Below are 16331 nucleotides of genomic sequence, written 5' to 3' on the forward strand. Positions count from 1 at the left end.
CAATAATCACCTTCGGGACTGGATCCTGAAGAGCTTCTTCTCACCTCCCTCATTACTTTACACCTCCTTTCCTTCCCGATTCACCAATCAGTGTGAATAATCTGTCATTATTTATGCTGCCAATTGCTTTCAGAATTTCGAACAGCAGTTGGATTTTCCCTTGGCGATTTCAGCTCGCGAAATCTCACACTGTAACCATAATTTCTCATTCATGGTGATATCCTCGTACTTTCCCCTTGGCTCCAATATCCTTTCCACAATGGAGTGCCCAAAGCACACAACAGAGTGTAGCTGTTCATCTAACGCTGGTAATTTCAAACCATTGTCTTCTCTGCACTGATGTTTACTTTCATCCTTTAATGCTCTCAGTCTCGATAGAATTCGACACATCTTTATCTCCCCATCTCCTCTGGACTCACCTTTTGTTTCGATATTCATCTTAGTACTAGCTCAGTTTGCCTTGCGCCTTTATCATTTGTGTCATCACTCCTGTCCTCTACCCGATCACACACCTCTGGCTTATTTTACCCTTGAACTCTTTCCCCTGTACCTCACAAAAATACACATTTCTTTATATACATCTCTTTATCAATACACATCTCTTTAACCTGTGCTTAACGCTCCCTCCATTCACATTGTTTGTACCTTTAAGACTTGATTATCTGTAAAGACTGCATTCCAATCATTATTCTATAAATTGAGTTTGTGTCTCTGTATGCCCTGTTTGTGAGCATTTCTCCACTCCAACTGAAGAAGGGGCAGCGCTCCGAAAGCTAGTGGCGTTTGCTACCAAATAAACCTGTTGGACTTTTAACCTGGTGTTGTTAAACTTCTTACTGTCCTCACAAAAAAAACATGAATTTAATAACAAAAGGACTCAACTCTGTCTCTCAGCCCCAAAGCTACCAAACTCACTGAGTATTTCCAACATTTCTTTTTGCTCTTTTAGAACATAGAACATTACAGCGCAGAACAGGCCCTTCGGCCCACGATGTTGCACCGACCAGTTAAAAAAAAACTGTGACCCTCCAACCTAAACCAATTTCTTTTCGTCCATGAACCTATCTACGGATCTCTTAAACGCCCCCAAACTAGGCGCATTTACAACTGATGCTGGCAGGGCATTCCAATCCCTCACCACCCTCTGGGTAAAGAACCTACCCCTGACATCGGTTCTATAACTACCCCCCCTCAATTTAAAGCCATGCCCCCTCGTGCTGGATTTCTCCATCAGAGGAAAAAGGCTATCACTATCCACCCTATCTAAACCTCTAATCATCTTATATGTTTCAATAAGATCCCCTCTTAGCCGCCGCCTTTCCAGCGAAAACAATCCCAAATCCCTCAGCCTCTCCTCATAGGATCTCCCCTCCATACCAGGCAACATCCTGGTAAACCTCCTCTGCACCCTCTCCAAAGCCTCCACATCCTTCCTGTAATGTGGGGACCAGAACTGCACACAGTACTCCAAGTGCGGCCGCACCAGAGTTGTGTACAGTTGCAACATAACGCTACGACTCCTAAATTCAATCCCCCTACCAATAAACGCCAAGACACCATATGCCTTCTTAACAACCTTATCTACTTGATTCCCAACTTTCAGGGATCTATGCACACATACACCTAGATCCCTCTGCTCCTCCACACTATTCAAAGTCCTCCCGTTAGCCCTATACTCAACACATCTGTTATTCCTACCAAAGTGAATTACCTCACACTTCTCCGCATTAAACTCCATCCGCCACCTCTCGGCCCAACTTTGCAACCTGTCTAAGTCTTCCTGCAAACTACGACACCCTTCCTCACTGTCTACCACACCACCGACTTTGGTGTCATCAGCAAATTTGCTAATCCACCCAACTATACCCTCATCCAGATCATTAATAAATATTACAAACAGCAGTGGCCCCAAAACAGATCCCTGAGGTACACCACTTGTAACCGCACTCCATGATGAATATTTACTATCAACCACCACCCTCTGTTTCCTATCCGCTAGCCAATTCCTGATCCAATTTCCTAGATCACCCCCAATCCCATACATCTGCATTTTCTGCAGAAGCCTACCATGGTGAACCTTATCAAACGCCTTACTAAAATCCATATATACCACGTCCATTGCCTTGCCCCCATCCACCTCCTTGGTCACTTTCTCAAAAAACTCAATAAGGTTAGTAAGGCACGACCTACCTGCCACAAAACCATGCTGACTATCACCTATCAATTCATTACTCTCCAAATAACTATAAATCCTATCCCTTATAATTTTTTCCAACATCTTGCCGACAACAGAAGTGAGACTCACCGGTCTATAATTCCCGGGGAAGTCTCTGTTCCCCTTCTTAAACAATGGGACAACATTCGCTAACCTCCAATCTTCTGGTACTATACCAGAGGCCAACGACGACCTGAAGATCAGAGCCAGAGGCTCTGCAATCACTTCTCTTGCCTCCCAGAGTTCTGCACACTTCGACAAAACAAAATACTTTGGATGCTACAGGATTGAAATAAGAGCGAAAGCTGGTGACTCACAGCAGGTCTGTGGAAAGAGAAACGGAGTTAATCTTTCAGGTTGATGAGCTCACACGAGATCCAGAAGACGTTAATGGTTTATAACCAAGTATAGATGAGGTCTTGTGGCACGGTGATAGTGTTCCTGACTCTGAGGCAGAACTGCGAGTTCGAGTCAAACTCTAGGACTTTGTAGAATCATAGAATCCCTACAGTGCAGAAAAAGAACATTCGGCCCATCGGGTCTGCACTGACAACAATCCCAACCAGGCCCTATCCCCATAACGCCATGCATTTACCCTAGCTAGCCCCCCTGACACTAAGGGGCAATTTAGCATAGCCATCCCACCTAACCCACACATCTTTGGAGTGTGGGAGGAAACCGGAGCACCTGGAGGAAACCCACGCAGACATGGGGAGAATGTGCAAACGGAGGTTGAGGGGCGACTTGATAGAAGTCGACAAGATTATGAGGGGCATGGACAGAGTGGATAGTCAGAAGCTTTTTCCCAGGGTGGAAGAGTCAATTACTAGGGGGCATACATTTAGGGTGTGGAGTTGCCGGCACTGGACTGGGGTAGGCACAGTAAGTAGTCTCACAACATCAGGTTAAAATCCAACAGGTTTATTTGGTAGCACGAGCTTTCAGAGCATTGCACTCACCTGATGAAGGGGCAACGCTCTGAAAGCTCGTGCTACCAAATAAACCTGTTGGTCTTTAACCTGGTGTTGTGAGACTACTTACTAGGTTTAAGGTGTGAGGGGCAAGGTTTAAAGGAGATGTACGAGGCAAGTCTTTTACACAGAGGGTGACCGTGGGTGCCTGGAACTCGCTGCCAGGGGAGGTAGTGGAAGCAGATACGATAGTGACTTTTAAGGGGCATCTGGACAAATACATGAATAGGATGGGAACGGAGGGATATGGTCCCCGGAAGGGGAGGGGGTTTTAGTTCAGTCAGGCACCATGGTCAGTGCAGGCTTGGAGGGCCGAAGGGCCTGTTCCGGTGCTGTAATTTTCTTTGCTTTTTGTTCTTTTGTTCCACACAGACAGTGATCCCAGGCTGGAATCGAACCTGGGTCCTTGGCGCTGTGAGGCAGCAGTGCTAACCATTGTGCCACCGTGCTGCCCCTACATTGAGGATGTGGAATATTTTTTAGCATTTTCTTTTTTTATTTCATGGAAATGTATTGAGTATGAAATTGTAAATCCTTCCAAGACACGCCAATGGCAGGTGGTAAGGGTTGGAGAAATTCCTGGTTAGCCGTGTGATGGACAGAAATTGGAGCCTCTTCCATCACTGTTCCTAGCTCCAAGACTTCAACATACATGTGAGCCTCAGCAGCAACTTGGGAGTGCGTTGGCTGAACATGGAGTGGGAGTAGGCTATTCGGCCCTTCGAGCCTGCTCCGCCATTCAACCTGATCATGGCTGATCCTCTATCTCAAAACTGTACTCCTGTACTTGGCCTCCCACCATCTTCTGGGTAGAGAATTCCACATGTTCACCATCCTCTGAGTGAAGACGTTTCTCTCCATCTCAGTCCTAAATGGCTAACCCGTATCCTGAGACTTGTTCTAGACCACCCTCCAGCCAGAGGAGACTACGTCCCAGCATCCAGTATCCACAGCCAGTGTGGATCAGATTAGTGCCAACATTAGAGCACAACCTCAGGCTAAAGGGACGATCCTTTAAAACAGAGATGAGGAGGAATTTCTTCAGCCAGAGAGTGGTGAATCTGTGGAACTCTGCCGCAGAAGGCTGTGGAGGCCAGGTCATTGAGTGTCTTTAAGACAGAGATAGATAGGTTCTTGATTAATGGGATCAGGGGTTATGGGGAAAAGGCAGGAGAATGGCGATGAGAAAAATATCAGCCATGATTGAATGGCGGAGCAGACTCGATGGGCCGAGTGGCCTAATTCTGCTCCTATGTCTTATGGTCTTATGGTCTCATAGCACAGGGTTCAATCTCTGCTCTGGCTGGGATGGATTTGCACCCTTCCCCCTCCTCCCCCACTCCTGCCTCCCCCTCCCCCCTTCTCCCACCCCACTCCTCCCCCACCCTACCTCGCCCCTCCTCTCCACCCCACCCCTCCCTCCCTTTCCCTGCTCCCTCCTCATCCCCTCCTCCCTCCCCTCTTCCCAGTTGGGTGGGAGGTTGTGAAAGGCGCTATATAAATGCAGTTCCGCCGTCTTTTTTTAATGACAACACCTCATGCGAAGTCCAGACACTTACCAGTCTAGTCTTGGTTGCTGTGTGCCTTGAACCTTTTCTCTGATTTCTGGAGGTTTTTAATATCTTGTTGAAACGTAGGAGGGGTTTGCAGTTTAGCTGTAGATGATTGACTGGGTTGGAAGGGAAGGGTTTGTGAGTTCAGGCTACCATGGAGCTGGTGGTTAATTTTTAATGCGCTGCAGTTGGACTGTGTGTGTGTGTGTTGGGATGGAGGCGACAGTCTCTGCTCAGGAAGCCGGATCCAGGAGGCTGCTCTGCGGCTGCTGCCTCTCAGTCTCCGGGGCTCTCTACGTGCTCTGTTCCGGCTTCTCCGAGTTCTTCAACGGCGTCTTCATCAATCAATATCGCTTCAACTTGCCCGCTTTCATCGCTCTCTGTCAGGTTAGGAGATTGTTACTTGTAGCCAGGGGCCAGCGCTGCCATTCTGCTCTTGGTGCCAACACAACCCGGTCTGTTAGGGATTTGACTCTCCCCCCACTTATCCTTTCAGACAGAATTATAGAACCATACAGCACAGAAGGAGACCATTCTGTCCATCATATCTGTGCTATCTCTTAGTGTTAAAGTTGGCTTACTGCAATGAAGTTACTGCGAATTAAATGGAGCAGAGGTTTAGCAAGTTCTTAGTTGCAAATAACAGGTAATTTAATCATAGAATCCCTACAGTGTAGAAGGAGGCCATTCGACCCCATCGAGTCTGCACAGACCACAACCCCACTCAGGCCCTATCCCCACGTATCTCCCTCTGCTCATCCCCCTGACACTAAGGGACAATTTACTATGACCAATCAACCTAACCCACACATCTTTGGACTGTGGGAGGAAACCGGAGCACCCGGAGGAAACTCACGCAGACAAGGGGGAGGACGTGCAGACGCCACACAGACTGTGACCCGAGGCCGGAATTGAACCCAGATCCCTGGCGCTGTGAGGCAGCAGTGCTAACCAATGTGCCACTGTGCCGCCTATATAAACCCAACCAGCACATGTTTGGAGTGTGGGAGGAAACCGGAGCACCCGGAGGAAAACCACGCAGACAAGGGGGAGAATGTACAAACTCCACACAGACTGTGACCCAAGGCCGGAATTGAACCCAGGTCCCTGGCGCTGTGAGGCAGCAGTGCTAGCCACCGTGCCGCCCATATCAACCTAACCAGCACATCTTTGGACTGTGTGGCAACTTAAATTTAAAGGCCACCAGAATGGTCTGGCTTTGTGCCTGGAGTACAATAAGCAAAGACAGTAATGTTAAATTTTAACAGATAGCGATTAATCTGCAGTATTTTTAAGATGTGCATGCAGTAGAAAGTTTGCAGCTCGAATTTCACTTGTACGTTACAAGATTACAGCTATGAAGAGAATTAGGGCTTTTCATTAAAGCCCAATCGATTAAAATATAACCTGATATATTCAAAGCTGTGTTAGGTTATGATAGCAAGATAATAATGAAAGAGCATGAATTTAAAATAAATCGAAGGGTAGGTTAGAAAATGTTCTTCAGAGGATTGTTATGTTACTTTTCTGAAATAGTTTATTTTTAAACAGCAATTAAATAATTAGAGGGAAATTAAACAATAAGGGCAGTGGACAGGGTAGACTGGATAGTTCATTGATTCAGCCTCACTGTCCTATTTGTGATATATATACATGATTTGGAAGAAGGTGTAACTGGTGTAATCAGCAAGTTTGCGGATGACACGAAGATGGCTGGACTTGCGGATAGCGAAGAGCATTGTCGGGCAATACAGCAGGATATAGATAGGCTGGAAAATTGGGCGGAGAGGTGGCAGATGGAGTTTAATCTGGATAAATGCGAAGTGATGCATTTTGGAAGAAATAATGTAGGGAGGAGTTATACAATAAATGGCAGAGTCATCAGGAGTATAGAAACACAGAGGGACCTAGGTGTGCAAGTCCACAAATCCTTGAAGGTGGCAACACAGGTGGAGAAGGTGGTGAAGAAGGCATATGGTATGCTTGCCTTTATAGGACGGGGTATAGAGTATAAAAGCTGGAGTCTGATGATGCAGCTGTATAGAACGCTGGTTAGGCCACATTTGGAGTACTGCGTCCAGTTCTGGTCGCCGCACTACCAGAAGGACGTGGAGGCGTTAGAGAGAGTGCAGAGAAGGTTTACCAGGATGTTGCCTGGTATGGAGGGTCTTAGCTATGAGGAGAGATTGGGTAAACTGGGGTTGTTCTCCTTGGAAAGACGGAGAATGAGGGGAGATCTAATAGAGGTGTACAAGATTATGAAGGGGATAGATAGGGTGAACAGTGGGAAGCTTTTTCCCAGGTCGGAGGTGATGATCACGAGGGGTCACGGGCTCAAGGTGAGAGGGGCGAAGTATAACTCAGATATCAGAGGGATGTTGTTTACACAGAGGGTGGTGGGGGCCTGGAATGCGCTGCCAAGTAGGGTGGTGGAGGCAGGCACGCTGACATCGTTTAAGACTTACCTGGATAGTCACATGAGCAGCCTGGGAATGGAGGGATACAAACGATTGGTCTAGTTGGACCAAGGAGCGGCACAGGCTTGGAGGGCCGAAGGGCCTGTTTCCTGTGCTGTACTGTTCTTTGTTCTTTGTCCTGTTCTTTTCCAAACACTCCTGTATTTTCTCCCCCTTCACATCTCTATAATGGGGCTTTTTCTGCCTTAACTCACTCCTTGGTGGCAATTAAGTAAGTCAAGCTCCCTGTTTGTTACAATGGTTTGTCCATTTAAAAAAAAAATGATGCTTCAGTGATCACATATTTGCTTTGTTGCCTCAGGGATAAATGCCCCACAAAATTAGTAATAGTTTTATTTTGGCATTCAACATTACTGGTAGCTTTCTTTTTTATTCACTGATGTGGGCATCACCGGCACAGCCAGCAATCATTGCCCCCTTCTCCCCTTGAGAAAGTGACAATGAGTCTTGAACTGCTGCAGTCCATCTGGTGAAGATACTTGGAGGAACATGAGGTCGCTCATTCCAGTGTACAGGGTGAAGGACTGCTGCTCTTAGCTCACCTGTTGATGTCAATTCTTTAAATGTTGCTGTAGAGTGCGGTGAATGAGCCCTCCAACTCTCACTTACTTCCAGTGATGAACAGTTTTGTGTGTCCAGAAATTATGTTATCTTATCGTAGAATCATAGAAACCCTACAGTGCAGAAGGAGGCCATTCAAACCATCGAGTCTGCACCGACAATAATCCCACCCCAGGCCCTATCCCCACAACCCCACACATTTACCCCGCTAATCCTGGGACATTAAGGGGCAATTTAACATGACCAAACAACCTAACCCGCACATCTTTGGATTGTGGGAGGAAACCAGAGCACCCGGAGGAAACCACTGCAGACACCGGGGAGAAAGTGCAGACTCCACCCTATTCCCATAACCCCGTATATTTAACATGGCCAATTCACATAATATACATATCTTTGGACACTAAGGGGACAGCTTAGCATGGATAATGTCCCTAACCGACATATCTTTAGACATGAAGGGTCAATTTTAGCATGGCCAAGCCACCTAATCCGCACATCTTTGGACTGTGGGAGGAAACCGGAGCACCCGGAGGAAACCCGCGCAGACACAGGGAGAATGTTCAAACTCCCCACAGACAGTGACCCAAAGCCGGAACTGAACCCGGGTCCCTGGCGCTGTGAGGCAGCAGTGCTAACCACTGTGCCACTTTGTGGTTTGAGCTCCACTCAAGGAATTGGGGTTTCACAAAGTGGGCAGACTCTTTAGTGCAGCGGCAAGGGCAAGTCAAAAGTCCAGTGGCACTATCTGAAGAGCAGGTAGCCTAATGGCCTGGCTCACATTCCTCCCTCGACAGAGACTATGAAAAGCAGATTGGCTGGCAATTCACCTCATTGTTATTTGTGGGATCTTCCGCTGCACAAAATAACTGTTTAATGTACTTCACAGTCATTTTAAGTAATTTATTGCATACAAAATCCTTTGAGACATTTTAGGATGTATGCAATGTATACAAGTCCTCCTGTGCGATACTGTTTCACTGTGTTATTCTTTGTTAGGCGCTGCTGACTATTGTGGTGCTGCAGTTATTGAGGCAAGCCAGACTGTTGAAGATCAAGCCTTATTTACTAGAGAGTGGAGAGATCTTCCTGCTCCCTTCCATTTGCTTTAGTTTCCATTCAGTCCTAACCCTGTGGGCTATGAGCAGCTCCAATTCCAGTGTCTTCACATTCATCGGGCGGTTTACACCCTTGGCCACCTTGACATTCATGGAAATATTCAACTTGAAAAAGAGAACCTCCTTCAGCAGTGCTTTTCTGGTGCTCATGGTCACTTCTTGCACCGTTTTTGCAGGTAAGATAAAGTTAAAGTTTATTTATTAGTCACAAGTTGGCTTGCATTAGCACCGCAATGGAATTCATTACCACAGGAAGTAGTTGATGCCAAAACATTGAATGTCTTCTATGAAAATCCCCTAGTCACCACACTCCGGTGTCTGTTCGGATACACTGAGGGAGAATTTAGCATGGTCAATGCACCTAACCAGCACATCTTTGGCTGTGGGAGGAAACCGGAGCACCCGGAGGAAACCCATGCAGACACGGGGAGAATGTACAAACTCCACACAGACAGTGACCCAAGTTGGGAATCGAACCCAGGTCCCTGGTGTTGTGAAGCAGCAGTGCTAACCACTATGCCACCATGCTGCCCAAGATGCAATGAAGAATAAACCAGAGCATAGCTTCTATACATTACGTCATTTCAAAGTAATTCAATTCATGTTAAATGTTATATAAATACAAGTCTAGTTTCAAACTCTACTGTCTCAACTTAATATTCATCCCACACCATTTTCTAGCCCTACGCCCCAGTTGGCATTTTTGACTCAACTTCCTTCACTTTCTCTCTCTGCTCCCTCCTCAGTGGCAAAGCCTTTTGGTCTTTGTGCTGTTGCATGTTGGAATGTCCTTCCATAACACCAGGCTGTTCCGGGAATGGCAGGACTGATGTATGAGGAGAGATTGGCTAGGTTAGGATTTCTCTGGAGTTCAGACGAATGAGGAGGGGATCTCATAGAAACTTATAAAATTCTAACAGGGCCAGACAGGGTAGATGCAGGGAGGATATTCCCGATGGTGGGGAAGTCCAGAACCAGGGGTCACAGTCTGAGGATTTGGGGTAGACCATTTAGGATGGAGATGAGGAGACATTTCTTCACCCAAAGAGTAGTGACCCTGTGGAATTCATTGTCACAGGAAGTAGTTGATGCCAAAACATTGAATGTATTCAAGAGGCGGCTGGATATAGCACTTGGGGTGGATGGGATCAAAGGTTATGGGGAAAAAGCAGGATTAGGCTATTGAGTTGGACGATCAGCCCTGATCGTGATGAATGGCGGAGCCGGCTTGAAGGGTCAAATGGCCTCCTCCTGCTCCTATCTCCTATGTTAACACCTTACTATACCTCTCCCTCAAATATGTAGAAATCTATTGATCTCAGTCTTGAACATGCTCAACGACTGAGGCTCCAACTTGCCTACCTATCTAAGTGTCATCAATAAATTTAGCTACTATAGATTCAATCCCTTCATCCAAGTCATCGATTTAGATTGTAAATAGTTGATCACAACATGCCTTTATGATCAAGCATTCAACATCTTTCTACACTCACGCTCTGATGTATGTTAGTGCCAGCACTATTATAAGTGTTGTCAATAGTGAAATAAAAAAGGAAACACTGGTAAATGTACATGTCCATCAACATATGCAAGGGAGAAGATGAACTAACATATAACTAACTCTTTCTGCTGGTCTGGCATCGATCTCTCTTCTTGGTTCTTTAAAAGAATCTGTGACCAAAATGTTAACTTTTCACTTTATAAATGTCAACCAGAATTTGCAGTGATCTTTCTTTTTATCTCTACTGAACATTGCCCTTAGACAAAGTGACCTCTTCCCTATCCTAGTCACGGTATCTCACAAAATATTGCCAATCATTAGCCACACAGGTTAGATTCCATTAGCTTTTGTTTGTCCAGTTGAGGGCAGTACAAGGGAAATAAATATTCTATCCTTTGGGGCAACTGCCAAATTTCTCTTTGCATCTCATTCCAGTGATTTAAAAGGACGGTGAACCCTCTACCTGCACGATGTGTGACCATGAACCATGTGTCTCTGAAGGGTCACCCTCAGCAACATCATTCCTCTCTCCCCTCTACCTGCACGATGTGGGACCGTGAACCATGTGTCTCTGAAGGGTCACCCACAGCAACATCATTCCCCTCTCCAAAGATTGTCGAAGATAGATCAATAAATGGTTGCTGGAGCATTAATTCGCATGGCGCCAACATGGTTGTTAAAATTAGTTATTGCTGGTCCCTACAATTATTTTAATTTGAGTGAAAGGTGACTTGAATACACCAACAGATAATTTGTTGCCAGATAAATTACTTAAGAGGTCAATTGAATGATTCTGAGGTTTTGATTTTTTTATAGAGCCCATTCCATGTATTCATGCCGCTATGGATAGAAGAATCTCCTCTGTTGTAAATTTGCCTGTGTATCCTTGTCTATTCAAAGTTAAAGTTTATTTATTAGTGTCACAAGTAGGCTTGCATTAACACCGCAATGAAGTTACTGTGAAACTCCCCTAGTCGCCACACTCTGGTGCCTGTTCGGGTACACTGAGGGAGAATTTAGCACAGCCAATGCACCTAACCAGCACGCCTTTCGGACTGTGGGAGGAAAGCGGAGCAGCCGGAGGAAACCCATGCAGACACGGGGAGAATGTGCAAACTCCGCACAGTGACCCAAGCCGGGAATCGAACCCGGGTCCCTCATGTATCTTATTTTTATTTTTCTGTTCTGTTATTTTGGAAGATCACTTTTTAAGGTGAAAATACCCCAAATTTCTCCATTACAAGGGGCGGCTCGGTGGCACAAAGGTTAGCACTGCTGCCTCACAGAGCCAGGGAACCGGGTTCAATTCCAGCCTGTCAATTCCACACTGTCTGTGTGGAGTCTGCACATTCTCCCAGTGCCTGCGTGGATTTCTTCCTGCTGCTCCCGTTTACTCCCACAGTCCAAAGAAGTGCAGATTAGGTTGATTGGCCATGCTAAATTGACCTTAGCGTCAGGGGGATGAGCAGGATAAATGTGTGAGGTTACGGGAATAGGGCCTGGGTGGGATTGTGGTCGGTACAGACTCGATGGGCCGAATGGCCTCCTTCTTTACTGTAGAGATTCTATGATTTCTTCCTCATAAGTAAAATCTTTGATGCTTGGGATCACAGCCCTACTGTGCACTTCCTTTAGAAAATGAATGTGACCAGAACTGGATACATGTCTCAAGATAAAGACAAAATACTGCGGATGCTGGAATCTGAAACAAAAACAGAAAATGCTAGAAAATCTCAGCAGGTGTGCGGAGAGAGAATAGAGCCAAACTCTGAGTCTGGATGACTCTTTATCACATTTCTCAAGATATTGGTAGATTGGAGCACTATGCAGTTAGATTAGGACTTCCACTGGCGAATATTTCAATGGTTTTGTTGACTGCTGTCTGACATTGGTCACACATGATTAAGAATATTGGGTTCCTTTCAATTTTATTATTAGTTCAACACCGTTCAGAGTACATGTCATCCATTTCCCTTATCATGGCAGCATGGTGGTACAGTGGTTAGCACTGCTGCCTCACAGCACCAGTGACCCGGGTTCGAATCCCAGGTTGGGTCACTCTCTGTGTGGAGTTTGCACGTTGTCTGCGTGGGTCTCCTCTGGGTGCTCCGGTTTCCTCCCACACTCCAAAGATGTGCGGGTTAGATGGATTGGCCACGCTAAATTAGCTCTTAGTGTCAGGGGGACTAGCAGGGTAAATATGTGGGGTTATGGGGATAGGGCCTGGGTGGGATTGTGGTCGGTGCAGACTCAATGGACCAAATGGCCTCCTTCTGCACTGTAGGAATCTATGATTCATTAAATTCAGTAAGAGTTTTAACAACACCAGGTTAAAGTCCAGGACTTTAACCTAGTGTTGTTAAAACTTTTACTGTGTTTACCCCAGTCCAACGCCGGCATCTCTACATCATTAAATTCATACAGAGCACATCACATCTCCCTGTTGCAGGGCTGCTATAGCAACTGTTAAATTCATGTCCTATTGGGAAACTGATTTATTTTGAGGAATGTTAAAAATCGGGGAAACGTAACTTACTACATGCTTATCCTGCTTTCTAAATATGAACTGCTCTGATTTGTTCCTGCCTAGGTTTTCAGAACTTCACTGATGAAGTTATTGTGTACGTATACGGACTGTTAAACCTCATGTTCAAGAGTACTTACCTCACTTTGATCCAAAAGCTTGGTCAAGACCACAAGATGTCAGTGTTGGATGTCTATTACACCTGCACCATTAACAGCTGTCCGCTGCTGTTTGTGTACTGCCTGCTCCACCCGGATACTCCTCAGATTCTTCCTTCAGGCAGCTGGTCCAGTTTGATCTTTTTGGGCTTCTTTGCCTTGGTGTTACTCCTGGGGTCTTTGCTGAACTGCCTCGTTTTCCTGTGCACCTTGCTGAGCTCGGCACTGACAATGAGCATGATCGAGGTGGCCAAGACGGACATGTTGGCACTGAGGAACATTGTCACACATGAATGGACTTCCTCCTCACTCCCACTTCTCATCAGTACCAGTGGAGTAGGCATCTATATGTACAAAGACTCTAGAGAGACAAATACAGCAACAAGGAAAGATGCAATGAAAATCAGTATGTTCCAAGTATTGGACTTTAAGTCAATGGATAACTTTCCTCCTTTGTCACCTGAGGGTGCTGATTCATTCCGTGTCTACCATTCTCCAGTACAATGTCCAACTTGTCATATAAAACATGAACCTCAGTACTGAGAGGGCAATGGCCTAGTGGTATTATTGCTCGACTAGTAATCCAGAAATTCTGGACCCGGGTTCGAATCCCGCCACGGCAGATGGTGGAATTTGAATCCAATAAAAAAAATCTGGAATTAAGAATCTACTGATGACCATGAAACCATTGTCGATTGTCGGAAAAACCCATCTGGTTCGCTAATGTCCTTTAGGCAAGGAAATCTGCCATCCATGACTGGTCTGGCCTACATGTGACTCCAGATCCATAGCAATGTAGTTGACTCTTAACAGCCCTCGGGCAACTAGGGATGGGCAATAAATGCTGACCAGCCAGTGGCACCCATTTCCCACGACTGAATATAAAAAATGGTGGCAAGTTATGCAACTTAAGAAAGGTTTGAATTCATATAGCTGCTTTCACGATCACAGGACATCCAAAGTGTTTTACAACTGACAAAATACTTTTATTTATTGTATTGCAGGAAACAAGGCAACTAATTTATGCACAGTAAGTGCCCACAATCATGTGATGTGGGTCAGCTATCTCATTTTTAGTAATGTTGATTAATGACCAGGGAGAACTCCTTCTTCAAATGGTACCCTGTGAACTTGTCAGTCCACCTCAGAGGGCAGATGGTAACTCGGTTTAATGTCTCAGCTGAAATAAGGCACCTTAAGCAGTGCAGCATTCCCTCAGTACCGCACTGATGTCTCAGCCTCCATTTCTCGAGTATCCGGAGTGGGATTTGATCACATAACCTTCTGACTCAAAGAGGAACAAGTGCTACCCAGAGAGCCCCAATTGATGAAACATGATAGGTTCAATGCACCACTGTCATTTGATGTTCTCTCCCAAACACATTTTTCAGCATGGACCATCAGAAAGCTATCAGCAATATAACTCAGATTTGTCCATTAGGTAGAGAGACTGAGCCCCCCACTGCCAAGAGCTAAATCAGCTGGGACATTCGTATCTCGTGGGATAAGATAAAAAGCCATCAGAGCAACACATGTCCCCGGTGAATTCCAGCCATCTTAACTCTGTGCTTGCAAAATCTAGCACCTTCTCCTCTGTCCAGATACTTTAGTGGCTTTTCCCTTTTCCAGATGGGTTAAATATTTTGTGAGCTGTGGGCCTTTGTACTTTAAATGCCCTTTACTGTTACTCAGGGTAGTTGCTGAAAATATATTTTTTCTTCTGAATAAATTAATCCGTTGCCAAAATACTGTCAGTTTTTTATTCTTCTAACTCCAACTTCTTGCAATGTAACGATGGGGACCTTTTGTTGATTGAGGCTTCTGAGTACCTTCCCAAATGGTTAAACCCTGACACTAGTGCAAACCGGGTAAGAAAACCTCCACTCTATTCCTCACCACTTCCCAATGAGGGTGATGAGTCACATTGGACCATCTAGTTGTTTACTGAAGTTGCCATTCTTTCAATTTGTGCGTGTGGTAGCTGTCCCCGAGCCTAAACTGTCCCTCCTGGTGTGATGATAGTACTGCAATTGGTATATATTTTGTATATGTTTAAAGAAAATGGGTGGCACGGTGGCACAGTGGTTAGCACCGCTGCCTCACAGCGCCAGGGACCCGGGTCCAATTCCTGCCTTGGGTCACTGTCTGTGTGGAGTCTGTACGTTCTCCCTATGCCTGTGTGGGTTTCCTCCCACAGTCCAAAGATGTGCGGGTTAGGTTGATTGGCTATGCTAAATTGCCCCTTAATGTCAGGGGGGTTAGCGGGGTAAATATGTGGAGATTCGGGAATAGGTCCTGGGTGGGATTGTTGTCAGTGCAGACTCCATGGGTCAAATGGCCTCCTTCTGCACTGTAGGGATTCCATGATTCTAATGTCTTCCCCTTCAGATTTCAAGGTGCAATGTTGACGGACACTGACTGTCCTCCAGCACCTTTTTTTCACTGGAAAGACAGAGAGTTGAGGGGGGAGACCTTATAGACGTCTACAAAGTTATGAGAGGCATAGATAGGGTGAATAGTTAGAGGCCTTTTTCCCAGGGTGGAAAGGTCAAATACAAGAGGGCACAGGTTTAAGGTGTAAGGGGGAAAGATTAGGGGACATGTGCAGCGGAAGGTTTTACACACAGGGGGCGGTGGGTGCCTGGAACGCACTGTCAGTGGAGGTGGTGGAAGCAGGCACATTAGCAACATTCAAGGTGTATCTTGATAGACACGAACAGGAGGCGAAGAGAGGATTCGAAACTGCGTATTGGTGCAGGTTTAGTGGGCCGAAGGGCCTGCTCCTGTGCTATATTGTTCTTTGTCCTTGTGGAAGTGGCCATTCTCCATGCGGGGGTCTACAGTCAGATTCAACAGGTTATTGACACGTACTCTGCAGCCCATCCAATTCTGAGCAATCTACCATGACAGAGAACCTTGGTCAGTTTTCTAGTCCTCCCTAGCCCAGCAAGGTGTAGACCTTTCCTCCTGTTAGTACGTGCAGAGTTTCTTGCACATTGGACTTTATAAATGCCGAACCTGTACACAGTAACTTGAACTGAGTCATAGATGTTGCAAGCTCAAAGGGTTTATAAAGAGAATCCCAGAGTGTGGAGATGTGACAACTGAAGGTTTTGTAGCTGATAGCAGAATGATAAGGTAATTAACATCATAGAGCAGCAAGCAGGCCAGGCTAAATATCAAACGGAGATTTATTGGCTGAATGTCGCTCAATAGCACGGAGTGTATTATCCAATTAAATACAAAGAGATCT

The 16331-nt window shown here is 45.8% G+C and overlaps 1 protein-coding gene across 1 annotated transcript; it reads left to right on the forward strand.

The window, feature by feature from the left end:
• The first annotated feature begins 4921 nt into the window (after positions 1-4921).
• Positions 4922-14820, forward strand: LOC144480201 (uncharacterized). Its single transcript, XM_078199380.1, has 3 exons — positions 4922-5126; positions 8777-9071; positions 12987-14820. Exons 1-3 carry the CDS (start codon positions 4953-4955, stop codon positions 13619-13621), a joined length of 1104 nt encoding a protein of 367 aa, XP_078055506.1. The 5' UTR covers positions 4922-4952; the 3' UTR covers positions 13622-14820.
• Positions 14821-16331: the final 1511 nt, after the last annotated feature.

Source organism: Mustelus asterias, chromosome 28 (genome assembly GCF_964213995.1).
Source record: "Mustelus asterias chromosome 28, sMusAst1.hap1.1, whole genome shotgun sequence".
In the NCBI taxonomy this organism is placed as follows: domain Eukaryota; kingdom Metazoa; phylum Chordata; class Chondrichthyes; order Carcharhiniformes; family Triakidae; genus Mustelus; species Mustelus asterias.